Below are 21882 nucleotides of genomic sequence, written 5' to 3'. Positions count from 1 at the left end.
TGATGGTGGAGTAGAGGAAGGAGGCAGGAATGTGTGGAGTAGAGGAACCGAGAGCTGGGTTCAGGAGGTTGCAAGACTGAAGAAGGTTACAGAGATAGGCAAGGACAGCTCCAAACTCAAGGTCTTCTTAAGGGATTTAAATACAAGGGTGAGCACTTTAAATCAAAGACATGAGGAATGTAGGGTCAGGGTTATGTATCTTTGTGATGGAGAGATGTTTCAGTGCCTCACACAGCAGGAAGCTAAGGTAGATGAAGCAAGAGTGATGTGGGAGCCCAGTGATTAAGCCACAGAATCATGAGAAACTCAAGCAGTGTCCAAATATGGATAAGAATGTTTGTATAGAGGAAAAGGATATGAAAGCAGTGAATAAACAGATGAGAAAGAGAGCAAGGGAAACTGAGATGTGATTGAAATGACCACGGATAACAATATGGAGCTGGAAGTTAGATAAGAATGAGGCACCAAGGTTACAAGTAGTCTGGTTCAGCTTGAAACAATGGCTGTGGGGATTTGGAATCCATCTTTGTGGCAGGGCTGAAGATGACAGCTTTGATCTTCTCACTATTTAACTGGAAGAATTTATGACTCATGCAAGAAATAATGCTGAAATAACTACCTGATGCAAGACAGTTGTGAGGTAGAAATGGGTGTCATTATATCTGTCAATGAATGTCACCAAGTGGAAGCATGAAGAAAAGGAGAGAGCCAAGAATCTTTCTTTGGCGTATTCTGGAGGTAAAGGTGTCAAAGCTGGAAGGTAAGCCATTGCTAAAGGCTCTCTCATTTCAATTAGTTGGGGAAGAAAGTGGGAGTGGATCCGAGTGACAGCAATCCTGTTGAGCAACACAACAGGGAGAGGAGAGGTTTCGGAGGAGGATGGTGGTGTTGACCATGCCAGATCGTGCAAGGGAAACAAAGAGGTAATGCACGACAGTCACAGAGGATGTAATTTGTAACTTTATTGAGGGGTGATTTGGTTTTGCTGTTGGACTGGAACCCTGATTCCAACAATTCAAAGCTGGAGCTGTGTGAGAAATGGACATGGATCGGGAAGATGACAACAATTGCAAGGAACTTGGCGGTTCTTGTTCGAAGTTTTGGGAAGGTTTGGGTTTGGGCTGAGATTTGTGGCATGGGTGCGGTTGATGTATGTGGCGCCAAGAGCGAGGGTGACGACGACTGATATGAGCTCACAAAGTTTTGACTTACACAGGGGTACGAGGCAGGGGTGCCCGCTGTCGCCACTGCTGTTTGCGCTGGCCATAGAGCCATTGGCAATGGCTCTCAGGGGGTCGGCAGAGTGGCAGGGGATAATGAGGGGACAGAGGGAGCATCGGGTGTCGCTCTGTGCCGATGACCTCTTGCTGTATGTTTTAGATCCGTTGGAGTGTATGGGAAGGATTATGGGCCTGTTGGGAGGTTTGGAGGGTTCTTGGGATACAAGTTGAATGTAGGGAAAAGCGAGGTAATCCCGGTGAATGAGCTGGCATATCGGGCTAATTTAGGGGGGATGCCATTTACGGTAGCGAGGGATAGGTTTAGGTACTTGGGGATTCAGGTAGCCAGGGAATGGACGGGGCTCCATAAGTGGAACTTAACAAAGCTGGTGGAGGAGGCCACGGAGGATCTTAAGAGGTGGGATACACTGCACTTAACGTTGGCGGGGAGTGTCCAAGTGGTGAAAATGAATATTCTGCCGAGGTTTTTGTTTATCTTTCAGGCTCTCCCGATCTTTATACAAAGGCCTTTTTCGGAAAGTGGACACACTCATCTCTGACTTTGTACAGGCGGGGAAGCTGCCGAGGGTGGGGATGACCCTGATACAGAGGCAGAGGGGGATTGGCGTTGCCGAACTTGCTTCATTATTATTGGGCGGCGAATGTAGACAAGGTGCGGCGGTGGTGGGAAGGAGAAGGGGTAGAGTGGGTTAGGATGGAGGAGGAATCTTGTAAGGGTCTAGTTTGAGGGCTATGGTGATGGCAGCATTGCCAATGGCTCCGAGTAGGTATTCAGGGAGCCCGGTGGTGCAGTCCACGGTGAAGATATGGAATCAGCTGAGGAGGCATTTTAGGGTGGAAGAGATGTCGGTGCTAACGCCGCTGTGCGAGAAGCATGGGTTTGAGCCGGGGGGATGGATAGTGTACACAGGAGGTGGAGGGAAGTGGGGCTGGTTAAGGTGAGGGATTTGTATTTGGAGGAAGGTTTCGCCAGTCTGGAGGAGCTAAGGGAGAGGATAGAAGGTTAGGGACTTTGCACGGGGTCTGGAAGGGGTTCCCTAGATTGCCGGGATACATCCTGCTGGAGCGACTGCTGCTTCCGGATGTGGAAGGGGAGGGAAGAGTTGGGGATGTATATAAGTGGCTGGGGGAGCAGGGAGGCGAGCGGGTGGTGAAGATCAAGGGGAAATGGGAATCGGAGTTGGGAATGGAGATCAATTGGGGAGTATGTAGTGAGGCACTGCGAAGGGTAAACGGGACCTCCTCTTGTGCAAGGATGAGCCTGATACAGTTTAAGGTGGTGCACAGGGTGCATATGACTCGGGCGAGAATGAGTGGGTTCTTTCATGGGGTAGCAGATGAGTGTGAGAGGTGTGGGCGGGGGCCAGCGAATCATGCGCACATGTTTTGGGGTTGTGAAAAATTGGGAAGATTCTGGGCGGGAGTGTTCATGATTCATGGTCTTAGCCAGGGTAGTGGAGGAGGGAGTGGACCCCGACCCTTTGGTGGCGATATTTGGGGTTTCAGAGAAGCCGGAGCTCATGGAGAGGAGGAAGGCCGATGTCGTGGCCTTCGCCTCTCTGATTGCACGGCGACAAATTTTGCTGGAAGGTTGGGTGACCTGTATGACTTCCTGCGGTTAGAGAAGATAAAGTATGAGTTAAGGGTGAGGTTGCCAATTGGATTCAAAATTGGCTGGATGACAGAAGGCAGAGGGTGGTTGTAGAGGGTTGTTTTTCAAACTGGAGGCCTGTGACCAGTGGTGTGCCTCAGGGATCGGTGCTGGGTCCACTGTTATTTGTGATTTATATTAATGATTTGGATGAGAATTTAGGAGGCATGGTTAGTAAGTTTGCAGATGACACCAAGATTGGTGGCACAGTGGATAGTGAAGAAGGTTATCTAGGATTGCAACGGGATCTTGATCAATTAGGCCAGTGGGCCGACGAATGGCAGATGGAGTTTAATTTAGATAAATGTGAGGTGATGCATTTTGGCAGATCGAATCAGGCCAGGACCTACTTACTCAGTTAATGGTATGGCGTTGGGGAGAGTTATAGAACAAAGAGATCTAGGAGTACAGGTTCATAGCTCCTTGAAGGTGGAGTCGCAGGTGGACAGGGTGGTGAAGAAGGCATTCGGCATGCTTGGTTTCATTGGTCAGAACATTGAATATAGGAGTTGGGACGTCTTGTTGAAGTTGTACAAGACATTGGTACGGCCACACTTGGAATACTGTGTGCAGTTCTGGTCACCCTATTATAGAAAGGATATTATTAAACTAGAAAGAGTGCAGAAAAGATTTACTAGGATGTTGCCGGGACTTGATGGTTTGAGTTATAAGGAGAGGCTGGATAGACTGGGACTTTTTTCCCTGGAGCGTAGGAGGCTTAGGGGTGATCTTATAGAGGTCTATAAAATAATGAGGGGCATAGATAAGGTAGATAGTCAACATCTTTTCCCAAAGGTAGGGGAGTCTAAAACTAAAGGGCATAGGTTTAAGGTGAGAGGGGAGAGATTCAGAAGGGCCCAGAGGGGCAATTTCTTCACTCAGAGGGTAGTGAGTGTCTGGAATGGGCTGCCAGAGGTAGTAGTAGAAGCGGGTACAATTGTGTCTTTCAAAAAGCATTTAGATGGTTACATGGGTAAGATGGGTATAGAGGGTTATGGGCCAAGTGCGGGCAACTGGGACTAGCTTAATGGTAAAAACTGGGCGGCATGGACTGGTTGGGCCGAAGGGCCTGTTTCCATGTTGTAAACTTCTATGATTCTATGATTCTAAGGGGCTCAGCAGGGGAGTTTGAGAAAAGGTGGGGGATGTTTGTGACTATGTTTGAGGAGCTGTTCGTCACAGGGGGGTGGGTGATGGGGAGGGGGGGATGAAAAAGGAGAAAACCATGTACAAACTGTATAGTTGATTGTTGGGAAGAATGTTTCCCGGGGTGTTTATTTGCTGTAACCTACTTTGATACAAGTTTGAATAAAAAAAAACAATTGCAAGGACTTTGGAAAACAAAACGAGATTGGAAATAAGGAGCTGGATTTTCCGAGCATCGCAGTCCGTGTGACCTTCCCCCCCCCCGGCCACTTTCGCCTGGCTAAACAATGAGGGGGGATGGCCATTCGCCTTCCCCCAGAAGTTTAACGCTAGAAGCAGGGTCAATTGTTTCTGAGCAAGACTTCACCTCTTTTTCAGGAGGATGTCCGGCTTAGGGAGCTGCCCACTAATCCAGTTGGCAACTAGCTGGAATTACAGGCACCCCCAGAGCCAAATAGCCCAGGCAAGGCTGGGGTGCGGGGTCTTGGTGAAATGTTGAGGGGGTGGAGTTTGGGTTTAAGAGGCCAGGAGGGAGTGATTAAGAGGGGATGGCCAGGGGGGGAGGTGTATCTCTAATGGAAACGGAGGGTCCGTGAATGAGATTACCCCACCACTTTCCCCAAACCAGCCATGCAGCTAAAGCTGCCGAACTTCCCATATGGTGTGGATCTCCCCTGCTGGAGGTAATATACCAACAGTGTTGGGATTAGGCCCTTATTATCCACTTAAGAGCGTCAGTAGGCCTAACGGTGGGTGGCTTCTCCATGCCTCCTTCACACACTGATGTTTCAGACAGGTAGATGGAGGACAGTTCATGGCGGGAAAGCTACTCGCTGGATTTTACATGCCCTCCCACCTTCAAACCCATTGTGTGGGAGCATAAAGTCCAGCCCAAACTGATAGTTTGCAAGAACAGGGGGATCAATGCTGGAGTCTTTGGTAAGGAAGATGATAATGTGGGATTTAAAAAGGAGAAGGGAATAGTACAGTATCAACTGGTCAGAAACTGAAAATTAGATGATAAACAGTTAAATGAGAATGGGGTCAGGAAGCGCAAGTTGATCTCATGGACAGGGTATACGTTTGGAGGGTTCTAATAGAGGGAAGCAAGAGACAAAACTGGGTTTAAGGCTATGACTCGGGGAACCTATGCGGGGTGTGGGTGGGGTTTTGCTTGATGGGCAACAGAGGAAGGCACAGCTGATACAACTTAACTGATCATTTTAATCTTGTTGATAAAAACGTCCATCAATTTCTGAAATGTGCTGTGTGGAGAAAGGGAGAACAGCAGAGAGGGGTTTAAGGAGGAAGATATTCGTGGAGAGCAGAACCAGTTTCATCTTCGCTTTTCATTGTAATCTTGAAGATTATGGGGCGGAATTCTCCGACCCCACGCCGGTTCAGAGAGATGATGGACGGGCGCAAATCACACGATGCCGCTCTGACGCCACTCCGTTGATTGTCCGGCGACCAGAGAATTGGTGGCAATGGCGCCGGCGAGGTCAGCGTGGCGCCAGTCGGGGGTCGCTCAACGTGCCCCCCCGGCGATTCTTGATGGGCCGAATGCCCGCCGAGTCCCGCCGGCGCCGTTCGCATGTGGTCCTACCCAGTGGGACTCGGCATTCATGCTGTGGGGGCCGTCCTGGTGTGGGGAGGGGATTTCCGACTCTGGGGAGGGGGCCTCCACGGTGGCCTGGCCTGCGATCCCGGGGGGGGGGGGGTGTGCTATGTTCCTCTGCACCGGGCCCCTGTAGGGTTCCGCCAATGGTGGCCCCCTGTGCGGCGCAGGATCCCTGATCCTAGGGGTCAGATGACGCCGTTGTAAAACGCTCTGCCGTTTACGACGGCGTCAACACTTAGCCCCAGGATCGGAAAATCCCGCCCAAGGTTTTTGGGAGGAAAGCGAGACTTGCTAATGCTTGATGTGGCCCAGTCCAATCTGGTGGCAGGTGATTAAACTGATTAAACTGGCTTTGTACCAGAAAGGTTCAAGTCTCTTGAACTTGAAGCAGCAAAATTAGGAGTCATATCATGGAAAAAGTAGAATGGGTGAGGGCTTTGCTGGGGAAAGGACATTCAATAATTTTGTGAAGCAAGAGCTACAGAAATATTGCGGAGAATAGGCCACAGGCTAAGCAGTTGTCAGTTTGAAAGTGCAGTTATAAGTGATGTGAAGGAAGAATTGGGGTTGGAAAAGAGTGGTGATCTGTGTGTCATCAATGATCAAAATCATGGGAGCAAAGAGGCCATGGAAAATGGCAATGCGAGCTACCTGCATGAGTATGGATACAATAGTTTATATAAAGGGAATGATTTATGGTTGATAGAAGAGCAATACATTAAAAAGAAGAGACGTCAAAGAGGAACTGAGATGGAGATTGATGCACTGGTGATGAGCATTTATTCAGGGCAAAAGCTGAATGAGGAGAGAGAATATTTAGATGAGAAGCAAGGGTAGGGCTTGTAAGTGTGATTGATAACAAAGATTTTAATGGAGAGAAAAGAGAGTTGACCAAGAGGAAATGCTTAAAGGAGGAGAAAGTAGCATAAGAGTAAGGATTGCATTAAAAAATTTGACTAAGAGACTTATATTAGTTTCAATCAGAACTACTGCGATGATATTAACATTTTGTATTTTATATTTATTCCAGCGATTACCTTGCACATGTCAGAGAGCCATGATTCTTCCCCCTTGTCTATATACCCATGAATTATGAAGCGGGTTTTGTGGGTCGGGTCAAAATTAGAGCTTTTTATTGTTGAAGGATTTATGGCAGTAATTTCCTGTGGAGAAAGTATACCTGTAATTGTGCTCTCAAATAACAACATTAAAGCAGCTACATTATCTTGGTAGAAGATCGAACAATACAGCTCTCATATTCTCAATGTGTATGTTTTTAACGATGCATGATAGTATCACCATGCCCATGCTCACATTGTTTAAATGTTATTATGTATTTAAATACTGTAGAATTAGAATAACGTTCACTTCCAGCAGATAGAACTGTGTTCCATGTGAGATTTACACACTAAAATACAAGGTTTAGTGTAATGAAAATTGTGGAGAATATACAATGGAGCTTAAGTTAAATCCCTGTTCCTTATATTCCTTGTAAAATTACTGTCATTTCAACTACTGATTAAATATATTACATAATATGATTTCTTGCTGAATGACAATTAATTTCTGTACCACAGTCTAGCTCACTGTTCTTCTGCCCATCCAATTTACATCCAGATATCAAGCTAGAGGTATCTCTGTAGCCTCTGACTCAGATGTTTGAGCATTTAAGGATTTCAACATTCAATAAGAGGGGCGGGATTCTCCATCCCGCCAGCCCCGTTTTTAGGCGTAGTGCATCCCCGCTGGCAGCGGGATTCTCAGCCGGCCAATGGAGCTTCCGATGGTGGCCATCCCATGCTGTCGGGAAACCCGCAGGTGTGGATGCCCTGCCGACGAAGCGGAGGATCCCACCAACGGAGAATCCCGGACCAGGGTGTTTTGTCAGTGCAGGACTGAGAGGGTGCTGCCATATCAGCGATATTGGCCCTGATTCCAACTCAGAGGAGGGAGGGAATAGGGGAGGGGTGCTGGGGAAGATCAGGCCTCCTTCAGGTCCTGCTAAGTTTGATGACCTGACTAACAGTTGTTATCCCCATTTCCTGGCTGCATTGGGAAGATGTCTATCAGGCAGGTTGGCCTTTGACACCAAATAACAGACAGGGGATGGAGAGGAGAAACAGAAGGATTAGAGGCCTCAGGACAAATTATCTTTTCGCCCCACAGTCCTGACCTCACTTTAGCTAACAGGTTTCCCGGGACCTGCAAAACTTGGTCAGCCAGGGTTAAACTTAAAATGGTGATGAAACCTGAGGCGTGCAGCCTCAATAGGGGAAGCGGTGCTGTAGTGGTATTGTCACTGGACAATAACCCAGAGACCCAGGTAAAGCTCTAGGGACATGGGTTCGAAGCCCACCATGGCAGCTGCTGAAGTTTAAATTCAATTGAAAATTTGGAATTTTAAAAGAGCTGGTCTTCATAATAGTGACCATGAAACCATTGTCAATAGTTTTAAAAACCCGTCTCGTTCACTAAAGCCCTTTAAGGAAGAAAACCTTTCATCCTTCCCTGGTCTGGCATACATGTGACTCCAGACCCAGAGTAATGTGGCTGACTCTTAAATGCCCTCTGAAATGGCTCAGCAAGCCACTCAGTTGTATCAAACCATTAGGAAGTCTACAAAAAGAAATAAAACAACAAGGATTACTCGGCATTGACTTAGGCACCAGAAATTACAATGGCAAACCCAGCCTTGTGGCTATGTAACATTCTCCTGACTATCACCTGGAGGTTTGTGCCAAAATTGGGAGATATGTCCCAGAGAACTAGACAAGCAACAGCCTGACATTGGGTGGAATTTTCCATTCCGTGAACTAACTGCAGTGACTGGTGTGGAAAACAGCATTTATCCCGTCAGCTGCAATGGCGTGTTTTCACATTGTGTCATCCACTTCAAGAGCTAATTAAATATACATCCATATGAAACCTGCCGAATCGCTTGCAGACGGCCCCTGATTCGCCCGCCTCAACATGGGATCACCACTTCCTCACTCTGAGCACCATATTTAAAGCGCACCAGAGAACAGCAGATCAGGACTGCTCCAGGTGAGAGATGGCCCAGAAACCAAAATAAGTGGCAGCCCCCAAGTTTAGTGACGCCTTGCTGGGTCACTTTCTGATGCGGTGGTGGCCCACCGCAATGTCCTCTGCCCCCATGATGATCAGAGATACGCCAACCTTACCACTCCAGCTGAGGAGGCCGTGGTAAAAGCAGTCAGTGTCAACACCACTCAGAAGAAGTCAGCCTCCCAGTGCAGGGAGAGGATGAATGATCTCAGCTGTTCCACCAGGGTAAATCCATCACTTCATTACTCTTAACTCATGGACATCACATATTCACTGGCAGCTTGCATGCTGTCAACTCAAGGAACATCACCACTCACTCTTACACACACACATTCAAATATACATCAGGCCCATATCCTCTGGACTCGCATCCTCATCCCATCCATGGCTCCACTCAATATACATACATGTCAGGCATCTTTATCATCCACCTTTGTAAGCATCATACTTTCTCCATCTGTCTTTATGCAGGACAAGATCATGCACAACAATAGGGAGAGTCCCAGACCGGGGTGGAAGGCCGACATTAGCTCCTCACTCTGTTTGAGGTGCGTGCCGTCACACTGGCTGGTAAGAACGTGGACCTTGCCTGTGGTGGTGATAAGAGGGGCAGTAAATACCCAAGTGAAGATCCTGTACCAGGTTATCCCACAGGTGACACTGAGTGCATTGCCTTCTTTTCGAGGTGCCTGTCATGCATTAATTATTTTCTCTGTGCTCTTTTATAGGCACCTCTGGAAAGCATACAAGGCCACCCGCAAGCCAGACCCTCAACTCAAGTCCCGAGGACACCTCGGATGAGGAACTTGAAGCTAGCACTAGACTTGTCACAGCACTCACCCAGACCTGCACAGACATATCTCAGTAGGACTTAGATCTACATCAGGTTCAGATTCACAATCCGGTGAGCACACAATCTGGTCCAAAGCAGGTGTATGCTGAGATATCCAGGGTGGCCAGCACTCAGAGGGCTGCTGGAGGTTACAAATCTGCTGAGTCTCAGTCAGAAGATAAGCATCTGGACTCTGCTCCAGCGCATAGGTCGAGGAGGTTGCACCTGCCCCACAGCAGGAGACCCAAAGGTGTGGCCATGTCTAGTAACCCAGAGACCTGGGATAATGCTCTGGGGATTGCAGTTCGATTCCCACCATGGCAGATGGTGAAATTTGAAAAGAATAAAAATCTGGAATTAAAAGTCCAATGATGACCATGAAACCATTGGAAAAAGCTACATGGTTCACTATGTTCGTACCTGGTCTAGCCTACGTGTGACTCCAGATCCACAATAATGTGGTTGATTCTTAAGTGCACTCAGGGATGGGCAATAACTGCTGGCCCAGCCCAGCAGCAACGTCCACACTCCATGAACAAATTTTAAAAAGGCCTGGGGCACTTCAGGTCTCGACTTTCCAGAAGATGCCCACTGAAGTCATCACAGACAGCAGGACGTGGTAGTCAGCAGGCTGTCTTTAGCTCCACTGTGAATGTTGGGGAAGCACCAAGACGTAGTAGTAGGGTTAGGAAATTTATGAAATATTAGAAGTACAACAATGGCACAGGTGTGCACCATATGTTTACAATGTTAACCAATGTAAATATAATTGCATACATTTAGCATCTACTTTTGTTTCCCATCCCCGCCACACTTATTGCAGATGTCGCATTCATGAGTCTATATAGTCTGCTGCCATGTCACCACAGTGTGTTCGCATACTCCTGTCATTCCCAGCATCAGTGATGCTTTGCCCTTAATGGAAAGTGTGCTTGTGGCATAACCTGGTACACATGTTTTGCAGAATCATGTAATGCTATTTCTTGGCTGCGAACGTTTGAGACTGATGTGTACTCCCAGCTTGTCCGCTTTAAAGAAAGGACAAGATTTAATGTAGAAGGAGAAACGTGATGCACTATCAATTAAGACGAGACGAGAGTAGAGTGTAATCGAGGCTTTATTAAGCAGAGATGTGTAGCCTCCTGCAGCTACTGCCAAAGTGGCTGCAGCTCGGTGAGCACACACATTTATACTCCACCTACTGGGCGGAGTCAGCAGGCAGGGATCTACCCCCTTACCAGTAGTAAAGGAGCCTTACCGTATTACATCTCGTATGCGATATACAACAGTGGTGACTACCACATTCACCCCGGTAAAAAAGAGTCCAGCCGGGGGGGGGGGGGGGGGGGGGGGGGGTGGAAAACTATTTACATGCATTTTAAGATTAACATTTTGGGGAAAGTTCACAAATTCAGCCGATCGGGTGCCTTCACCCTCCGTTGTGAGCGCCGCAGTCCCGGTGGTGATGCAGGCGTCGGCTCGGTCGCCGGTGACTCCGGGAGCGTGTAGACGTCATCCTCATCCCCGGCTGGGACCAAGGGGAGGACGGATCGTCCTGGAGCGGGGGGCTGTGGTGAGGTGCGCTGGGGGGAGGAAGGGTGGTGTCGGGGCAGGGGAGGGGGGTGGGAACCCAGCTGGTGCCAGGTCCCTGAGGGAGACTGTGTCTTGGCGGCCGTCGGGGTATGCCACGTAGGCGTACTGCGGGTTTCCATGGATTAGCTGTATCCTCTCGACCGCAGGTGCTTGCGGAGGAGAACGGGTCCTGGAACTGCCAGCCACGTTGGGAGCCAAACCCCTGAGGTGAACTTCCCGGGGAAGGCAAGGAGACGTTCATGGGGGGTTGCATTAGTCGCCGTACAAAGTAGCGATCGGATGGAGTGAAGGGCGTCGGGGAGGACCTCCTGCCAGCGGGAGACTGGGAGATTTTTGGATCGTAGGGCCAGCTGGACGGCCTTCCAGACCCTCCCATTCTCCCGCTACACCTGCCCGTTTCCCCGGAGGTTGTAGCTGGTCGTCCTGCTCGAGGCAATGCCCCTGCTGAGCAGGTACTGATGCAGCTCACCACTCATAAAGGAGGATCCCAGTCGCTGTGGATGTAGGCAGGTAAACCGAACAGGGCGAAGATGGTGTTGAGTGCTTTGATGACGGTGGCAGACGTCATATCGGGTGAAGGGGAATCTGGAGTATTCGTTGACCATGTTAAGGAAGTATGTGTTCCGGTCGGTGGAGGGGATGGGCCCTTTGAAATCCACGCTGAGGCATTCAAAGGAACGTGAGGTCTTCACTAGATGCATGTGGTCTGGCCGGTAGAAGTGCGGTTTGCACTCCGCGCAGACCTGGCAGTCTCTGGTGATAGCCCTGACCTCCTCAATGGAGTAGGGTAGGTTGCGGCCTTTATGAAGTGAAGGAACCGGGTGACCCCTGGGTGACAGAGAGCGTCGTGTAGGGTCCGGAGTCGGTCCACTTGTGCGCTGGCACATGTACCTCGGAATAGGGCATCGGGGGGCTCGATGAGCTTACCGGGGCGATACGAAATCTCGTAGTTGTAGGTGGAGAGCTCGATCCTCCACGTCAAGATTTTATCATTTTTGATCTGGCCCCGCTGTGTTTTATTGAACATGAAGGCAACCGACAGTTGGTCAGTGAGGAGAGTGAATCTCCTGCCGGCCAGGTAATGCCTCCAATGCCGCACAGCTTCTACGATGGCTTGGGCCTCCTTCTCGACGGAGGAGTGCCGAATTTCAGAAGCATGGAGGGTGCGTGAAAAGAATGCCACGGGCCTGCCTGCTTGGTTGAGGGTGGCAGCCAGAGCGACGTCTGATGCATCGCTCTCGATTTGGAAGGGGAGCGTCTCGTTGACCGCGTGCATCGCAGCCTTGGCAATGTCGGCCTTGATACGGTTGAAGGCCTGGTGAGCCTCGGCCATCAGGGGGAAATGGTGGAGTGAATGAGTGGGGGGGCCTTGTCCGCATAGTTAGGGACCCATTGGGCGTAGTATGAGAAGAACCCCAGGCATCGTTTGAGGGCCTTGGGGCAGTGGGGGAGGGGGAGTTCCATGAGGGGGCGCATGCGATCGGGGTCGGGCCCTAGAACTCCATTTTGCACCACATAGCCGAGGATGGCTAAGCGGTTGGTGCTGAACACGCACTTCTCCTTGTTGTATGTTAGGTTGAGGAGTTTGGCGGTGTGGAGGAATTTGGAAAGGTTAGCATCGTGGTCCTGGTGGTCGTGGCCGCAGATGGTGACGTTATCCAGGTACCAGAAGGTGGCCCGCAGTCCATACCGGTCAACCATTCAGTCCATCCCGTTGGAAGACCGAGACCCCATTAGTGACGCCGAAGGGAACCCTAAGGAAGTGGTATAGGCGGCCGTCCGCTTCAAACGCGATGTACGGGCTGTCCGCCTTGCGAATGGGGAGCTGGTGATAGGCAGATTTCAGGTCCACTGTCGAGAAGACCCGGTACTGTGCAATCTGATTGACCATATCAGGTATGCGTGGGAGGGTGTACGCATCGAGCTGTGTTTACCGATTGATGGTCTGACTGTAGTCAACGACCATCCTGTTTTTCTCCACAGTTTTCACAACTACTACTTGGGCTCTACAGGGGCTGTTGCTGGTCTCGATAATGTCTTCCCGCAGCAGCCGCTGGACCTCGGACCTGATGAAGGTCCTGTCCTGGGCACTGTACCGCCTGCTCCTGGTGGCGACGGGTTTGCAATCCGGGGTGAGGTTTGCAAACAGAGAAGGCGGGTCGACCTTAAGGGTCATGAGGCCGCATACAGTAAGGGGTGGTAGGGGCCCGCCAAATTTCAGGGTTAGACTTTGGAGGTTGCACTGGAAGTCCAGGCTGAGTAGCAAGGCAGCGCAGAGGTTGAGGAGGACGTAGAGCCGGAGGTTGCTGAACTCTATGCCCTGGATGGTGAGGGTGGCGGTGCAGTACCCCCAGATCTCCACAGAGTGGGATCCGGAGGCCAGGTAGTCAAGAAGGCATGATGTCTTGTGCCCATCGACCTTTACCGTCGTCGACGCGGTTGCGAGGTTGTGCGGCTGGGACTGGTCGATCGTGATGGAGGCGAGCTGTAGCTGGTGTTGGAAGGCCCCTGGCTGGTCGGCAGACGATGAGCGGCTCGTTGAGGTGCCCGACGAGCAGGGGTCCTGAGGCCGGGAAGATGGCAGCGCCTACGGGGCACGTGGCGGGCGGTGTTAAAGATGCCGGCGCCCAGGGGCCGCACGAGGCCTGATGGGGGGAAGATGGCGGCACCCACGGGCTGCACATGTCCTGAGTCAAGCAAGATGGTGGCACCCATTGACCGCACGTGGTCTGAGGCAAGGAAGATGGCGGCGCCCACGGGCTGCACGTGGGTTGCGGGAGCGAATATGGCGGCGCCCACGGGTTGCACGTGGGGGGTGCTGGAACAATGGGCCTGGTTACAGCGGCAATTGAGCGGGCCTGGCACACAGTAGCGAAATGTCCTTTCTTCCTGCAGGCCCGGCAGAGTGCGCTCCCCGCCGGGCAGCGCTGCCGGGGGTGCTTTGTCTGTCCGCAGAAGTAGCACTTGGGTCCCCCGGGGTTGGCTGGCTGCCGCGTGGCGCAGGCTTGGGGTTGGCTGGGGGCGGTTGCTGGTGGGGTCCACGATGGGGTGTTCACTGGTGGGGTCCACGATGTCTGGGAGGGGGCGCCGTGCGGTCGGGGGCATACGCTTGTACATTACGGGAGGCGACCGTTAGTGACATCGTGAGTTTCTTGGTCGCCGCGAGGTCGAGGGTAGCCCCTTCTAAGAGGCGCAGGTGGATGTACGCTGACCCTATGCCTGTAACGAAAGCGTCCCGAATTAGTAGTACAGAATGTTCAACGGCCGAAACGGTAATTGCAGTCCCTCGCCAGGGCGTGCAGGGCACGCCAGAAATCTTCCACAGACTCACCGGGGAGTTGATGCCGTGTGGACAGGAGGTGCCTGGCGTAGAGCTTGTTGGTCTACTGCGTGTAGTTCTCTTTCAGTAGCACCATGGCCTCAGTGTAGGTAGGCGCGTTCCGGATGAGGGGAAAGATATCGGAACTGAGCAGCGTGTAAAGGATCTGGAGCTTCTGTGCCTCTGAGGGTGGTTCTGTCGCAGATTCGATGTATGCTTCAAAGCAAGCTAGCCAATGTGCGAAGGCCGACTTGGCATTGTCTGCCTGAGGGTGCAGCTGCAGGCGGTCAGGCTTGATGCGGAGGTCCATCGTTGTAAAATCTCTGCTTAATAAATTGATGCACTATCAATTACGACGAGGCGAGAGTAGAGTGTAATTGAGGCTTTATTAAGCAGAGATCTGTAGCCTCCTGCAGCTGCCGCCGAAATGGCTGCAGCTCAGTGAGCACACACATTTGTACTCCGCCTACTGGGCAGAGCCAGCATGCAGGGATCTACCCTCATACCTATAGTACAGGAGCCTTACCGTATTACATCTCGTATGTGATATATACAACAGTGGTGACTACCACAAAACGTTTAAAGGAATGGAGAAGATTCATATATCCTGGAACTCCACGTACTCTCTGTCATCCATCAAGGTTTTTGTCATGATATACATCAGCATATCATGGTGCAATCACACACACACTGACACACTGATGGACATACAGTAGGACCAACCAGCATACACAACATCGCAGCCAATCACCAGTGAGAGCACACGCACTATAAAGACAGGGGACACCAGAGGGTCCATAGATAAGCTGGTAATGCACCTACCCAAGCTTACAGTATGTTATTACAGTTGAGTTGTTAATAAAATAGAGTTACACCATCTCCAGCCGTGTTGACCTGTTTGTAGACCAGAACACCCAACACAACAGTTTTCATGCTATGAGTCCTTCCTCATAGCTTACTTGTGCTTCTGTGTGCCAAGTGCGTTTCCAACTTTCCGAGTGTACATTTTCCATCAAGCAAACTGGCTTGTAATGTGCTGGGGCAGGATTTTCACTCCCCCAGTGATGTGTTTTGTGGTGGCAAAGGCAGCCCGCCTTCAGCCAGCGGGATATTCCAGGCCTGCCGCTGTCAACAGGGTTTCCTGTTGTCTACATCGTCCGCCACCAGGGAACCCGTGGCGGGGGTCACCATCGGCAGGACTGGAAGATCCCCCCAGCGGGAAGGGCTGGAAAATCCACCGCCTGTTTTCTGCCTCATCCTCTTCTTGAATGGAGGGGTTATATTTGCTCCTTTCCAGTCTAATGGACCTTTCCAGGATCTAAGGGATTTTGGAAAATGAACACCACGCATCTGCTATCTCATCAGCCACACCTCTGTCAAGAGCCTGGGATGCAAGTCCACTAGGACCCGGCGACTTGTCAACCCTCAGCTCCCTCAGGTTTCTCAGTACCACTTCCCTTGTGACTGCAATTTCACCAACTTCCTCTCTCCCTTCCACTTCCTGATTTACAGGTGTTACGAGAATATTTTTTGTACCTTTTATAGTGAAAACAGAAGCAAAATGTTTGTCCTTTTATCTGCCATCTCATATTATCAACTATTAATTTCCCATGTCACTCTCTAGAGTCGAACACTCACTTTACTTTTTTTCTTTTTAAATACTGTAGAAACTCTTGCTGTCTGTTTTTACATTTCTAGCTAGTTTCCTTACACACTCTAATTTCTTTCTCCTGATTAACCTTTCTGTCATTCTCTGCTGTTCTTTATATTCTGACCAATCATCTGACCTGCCACTCATCTTAGCACATGTTTAATGCTCTTTCCTAAAGTTTGCTGCTTTCCTTAACTTATTTAGTTCACTACGGATGGTGGATCCACCCCTTGGAATTTGTCTTTCTCGTAGGAGTATACTTAATCTGAGTATTCTGGAATATCCCATTAAATGTCTGCCATTGCTTCTCAATTGATTTATCATCGAGCTGAGTATCCCAATTCACTTCAGCTAGCTTAGCTTTCATGCCCACATCGTTGCCTTTATTTGAGTTCAACATGCTAGTCTTAAACCCTTTCAAATTGCACATAAAATTCAGTCATATTGTGGTTGCTGCAGGACAGAGGTATCTTCACTCTGAGGTCATTAGTTTTTACCATCACATTACACAATGTCAACTCGAACATAACTTGCTCTCTGATTGATTCCAGAACATGCTCTGCGATGCTCGAAGACACTATCTCGAAAACATTCTATGAATCCTCATCTAGGTTACTACTGCCAATCTGATTTTTCCAGTTTGTATGCAGATTGAAACCACCTTCCCTTTATCACGCACCCATTTAACGGAAATGGAACATATTCCTGTGTTGGGCACATTTAGCTGGGTTTTTCCTGCCGCTGGCAGCGCCAAGAACGACCATGCTATTAGACGGTACTCTGCTTCATTTGTGGGCCTCAGTGAGGAATGCCCCACTGAGGGCAAACTTGGTCCCCATTTGCTCGCAAGTGCAGGAGGAGATTAGGGTGCCATCTGTAGATCCTCCACCACAGCCTCCGACGCCCACCCCGCACCACCAATGCCCCAACTCACCTATAAAGGGTGTCTACGAGTGCCTCCACACCCCACCTCAAGCGCCCCCACACCACACCTCATAAGGGCACCTCCAGGCACGATCCCACCTTGGATGCCAGCCTGGGACCCTGGCAGTCCCCCTGCCAGCTTGGCAATGCAGCAGTGCCAGGGTGCCACCCTGCCCAGAGACCGAATGCCTGGGGGCATCCAATCCCCCCTGAAGTACCATTCTGTCTGACCCCTGTTTGTGGAGGCCAGTGCTAAACATTACCCGACTGGGGTCTCCTCGGCAAGGCTGTTAGATTTCAGGGGCTGGTTAGATCCGGCGAGTGCATATTCAAAAGTACCTAACTGCACACTTTAATATTCAAATTTAGGCCCTGCCCATTGTGGGCAGGATCCAGATCGTGACATTTCACGAGATCCCATTAGATCTCGTGAGGCGTGGCGAGGCGGGTAAATGTCGCGTCACAAGCCAGGCGCGACCCGGCCTTTAAATCACACACATGATTTCTCCTCGGCTACTTTTGTCCTACATTGTTGGATAGGGTGGACAGTGAGAGCCTTCTCCCGCGGATGGAAATGGCTGGCACGAGGGGACATAGCTTTAAACTGAGGGGTAATAGATATAGGACAGAGGTCAGAGGTAGGTTCTTTACGCAAAGAGTAGTGAGGCCGTGGAATGCCCTACCTGCTACAGTAGTGAACTCGCCAACATTGAGGGCATTTAAAAGTTTATTGGATAAACATATGGATGATAATGGCATAGTGTAGGTTAGATGGCTTTTGTTTCGGTGCAACATCGTGGGCCGAAGGGCCTGTACTGCTCTGTATTGTTCTATGTTCTATGTTCTATTGTGGCTACTGTTCAGGGGCCTGTAGACCACTTCCACTAGTGACTCCTTTTCCCTACTATTCCTCATATCCACCCAAACTGATTCTGCATCCTGTTTTTCTGAACCAAAGCCATTGCTATGTATTGCATCAATGCCGTCTTTGATTAACAGTGATAGCCCTCCACCTTTACCTAGTTTCCTATTCTTCTTGAATGTCATATACCCATTAATATTCAGAACGAAATCCTTATTATCCTGCAGCCACCATTCCATAATGGTTATCGGATCATATTTATTTACTTCAATGTGTACTATCAATTCATTTATTTTGTCTTGAACGCTATGGCACTCAGATACAAATCTTTAGTTGTTTTTAATCTTTGCAACACCTAGTCCTGACTATTGGTGTATTCTTAGATTTGTTTTTCTATCTGCCAATACCTGCTATCCTCTGACCCTTATTTCCAATGTTATTATTTTGCTTTCCCATCTTGACCCTACCCTATTTGTTACAGCTACCCGAGCCTGATCCGTCACCCCCATACACTATTTAAAATCCTCTCTACTTCCCTAGTTATATGCCTTGCTAGAACGCTGAGCCCAGCATTGTACAGGTAAAGACCATCTCAATGGTACATCCCCCATTTTTCCGCGTACCGAGGCCAGTGCCCCACTGACCAGACCCACTTCTTCCACACCATCCTTAAATCAAGTTGCACGTGGCTCAGTTCTGCTTCTTAATTTAGTGCCTAGCTCTTCATACTGATTATGCAGAAACTCCTTTCTTATCCTGCCTATGTCATTGGTACCTACATGGACAATGACAATTGTATCCTCCCCCATTTCACTGTAACTTCCTCTCCAACCCTGAAGACCTGAGCAAATGTGCCGAACACTGGCACCGCGGTGGCAGACAACTCAGAGCCTGGACTCTCTCTCTTTGCTCAGAGAACAGTGTTAATTCCCCTTACCACACTGCCCCTTACTACCAGATCCTTTTTTCCTCACCGGTTTGAATGGCTTCCTGTATCATAGTGCCATAGCCAGCCTGATCATTCACCTTGTAGACCTCGCTTTCATCCACACAGGTTGTAAGCATCTAAAACCGCTTTTGACAATTGCAAAGTCTGAGACTCCTCCACTACTGTTTGTTCGGCCCTTTAACTGCCTCCACTCATGGTCACACCCTCCTGTCCCTCACTGCTGACGAAGACAGGTGATTCTCTTCCAAGAGGCATGGCCATCATCTGGAACAAAGTGCCCAGGTATTTCTCCCCCTCCCCCGTGTTGTGCAATGTCTGCAGTTCAGCTTCTAGACTAATAACCCTGATCCAGAATTCTCTAGCTGCTTACACTTTCTGCAGACGTGCTTGGCCTGGATTGCCTTGGCACCCAAAAGCTCCTCATTCCCACTGCAACACAACATCTGTCCTGTCATTGATATTTATTTTATTTAGCTAATTTAACTTAATTATTTTTTAAATTAACTTAGAATAATTACTATGTATGCTACAGTTTCTTGTGATTATTAAATGCCAGTACCAGCTGTCTGAGGCAGTTGGCGAGAAAAGCAACAAGGGTAAACCTACTTGACCTTATCCTCACTAATCTACCAGGAGTCACAAGCGCACAGTCCTTGTGGAGTCAAAGTACCGCCTTCACACTGAGAATACCCTCCATCGTGTTGTGTGGCACTACCATCATACTAAATGGAATAGATTTCAAACAGTTTTAGCAACTCAAAGCTGGACATCCATGATGTGCTGTGGGCCATCAGGGAGAGCAGCAGAATTGTAAACAACCACAATCTATAACCTCATGGCCTTGCAAATCCTCTGCTCAACTAAGCCAGGGGATCAATCCTGGTTCAATGAAGAGTGCAGGAGTGCATGCCAGAAGCAGAACCAGGCACAACTAAAAAACATTTTTAAAATTTAGAGTACCCAATTATTTTTCTTTTCCAATTAAGGGCCAATTTAGTGTGGCCAATCCACCTAACCAGCACATCTTTGGGTTGTGGAGGTGAAACCCACGCAGACATGGGGAGAATGTGCAAACTCCACACGAACAGTGACCCAGGGCAGGGATTCAAAACTCAGCGCCGTAATCCCAGTGCTAACCACTGCACCACGTGCCAACCCGGCATAACTAAAATTGAGATGTCAACCTGTTGAAGCTACAACACAGGACTACTTGTATGTCAAACATTAAGTGCAGCATGTGATATATAGAGATCTCACAACGAACGAACCAGATCGAAGCTCTGTAGTCCTGCCAGATCCAGTTGTGAATGGTGTTGCATCGTTGAATAACTAACTAGAGAAGGAGGCTCCACAAATATCCCCATCCTCAATAATGGGGAAGCCAAGCACATCAGTGCAAAACACAAGGCAGAAGCACTTGCAACAACTTCGTATGGCATCAAGGAGCCCTAGCCAAACTGAAGTCAATGGGAATCATGGGAAAAACTCTGCACTGGTTGGAAGCATACCCAGCACAAAGGAAGATGTATTTTATATTGGAGACCAAGTGGATGATCCTCTCAGCCGTCTCCTGAGGTCTCTTGCATTGCTAGTCTTCAGCCAATTTGATTCACTCCACATCATATAAAGCTGAACATGCCAAATACTGCAAAGGCTATTCCTGCCGCACCCTTAGTCAAGTTATTCCAGTACAGCTGCAATACTGCCATCCACCTGGCAATGTGTAACATTGCTGAGGAATGTCCTGTACTCGAAAAGCAGGTAAAATCCAACACAGCCAATTCTCCCCCCCTCTTTAGCTAAGTGATGAAAGGGGTTTTCAATAGTGCTATCAAGTGGCACCTACCCAGAAACAACTTGCCCACTGGTGCTCAGTTTGGGTTCCGCCAGGGCCACTCAGCTGCAGACCTCATTAAGCCTAAGTTCAAACATGGATAAAAGAGATGGATTCCAGAGGTGGGGTGACAGTGATTACCCTCGACCTCAAGACTGCATTTGACCAAGTATGGCATCAAGGAGCCCTAGCCAAACTGGAGTAAATGGGAATCGGGGGAAACCCTGCACTGGTTGGAAGCATACCCAGCACAAAGGAAGATGTGTTTTATTGTTGGAGGTCAATCATCTCAGTCCAGGGACATCACCGCAGGAGTTCCTCAGGGTGGTGTCCTCCTCGGCCCAAACATCTTCAGCTGCTTCATCAATGACCTTCCCTCCATCATAAAGCCAGAAGTGTGGATTTTCACTGAGGACATACAAACTTCATCACCATTTGCAACTTTTCCGATACTGAAGCAAGTCACATATTCTGTACCTCAGAAAACTGATAAAGCACCAAGTTAGAGTGGGGTAATAGGTAAATAGACAAAAGGACAATATTGAAGTCAATAGAAAAGGCACTTAAGAATCATGTGCCATGTAAAACAGGTCACTGATTCACTGTGAGCCTGTTATGCACTCCGATCCCAACAATTTCACCACAAAAAGCCTGTGCAGTAAACTTCCATTAAAATAAACAGAACTCCAACCATGATACCACCCTCTGTTGAAAGATAATTATGAATGATAAAGGCCATCTAGCCCAGCTCATCTTATTGATCCAGGATGACATACGAGCACATGTATGAGGAGCAGGAGTGAGACATTCAGCCGCTCTATCATTTGATAACATTGCCTGCATTATACCGGTGACTACAACTCAAAAATATTTAATTGGCTGTAAAGTGATTTGGGGCATCATGAAAGCTGCTGTATAAATGGAGGTTTTGTCTGTCTTGCATACGCCTGCGTGCGGCATGCAGAATGATTGTAACAATAGTGGAATTGGAGGCCCAATGCTGATTCTCTCAGGATAATTAATCATAGAGAAATCAACTCATGTGAGGAAAGTGGCTACAAATAAATCACTAAATTTATTAAACATTTCAACTCTGGAGCTAAACCTTTCCATTCTGACTTCTTTGGCACCAACCCACAGTATACCACAAAAATGGCATCTGCCGCTTTTATGCTAATGTTTTCTCTTTATTC

General features: G+C 49.0%; 1 protein-coding gene across 3 annotated transcripts in view; it reads right to left on the bottom strand.

Moving 5' to 3' along the window:
* Window positions 1-21882, bottom strand: part of LOC140393224 (pancreatic lipase-related protein 2-like) — a 59076-nt gene that overhangs the window by 14391 nt on the left and 22803 nt on the right. For 2 of the 3 annotated variants that reach the window (XM_072479465.1, XM_072479464.1), the window contains one exon: window positions 6697-6822. The exons of the other annotated variant lie outside the window; for it this stretch is intronic. In XM_072479465.1, the coding sequence (XP_072335566.1) occupies window positions 6697-6822 (126 nt within the window). The remainder of the gene's footprint in view (window positions 1-6696; window positions 6823-21882) is intronic. 3 annotated transcript variants of the gene reach the window in all.

The sequence above is a fragment of the Scyliorhinus torazame genome, chromosome 16 (genome assembly GCF_047496885.1).
Source record: "Scyliorhinus torazame isolate Kashiwa2021f chromosome 16, sScyTor2.1, whole genome shotgun sequence".
In the NCBI taxonomy this organism is placed as follows: domain Eukaryota; kingdom Metazoa; phylum Chordata; class Chondrichthyes; order Carcharhiniformes; family Scyliorhinidae; genus Scyliorhinus; species Scyliorhinus torazame.
This window is presented reverse-complemented; position numbering and strand designations above follow the sequence as displayed.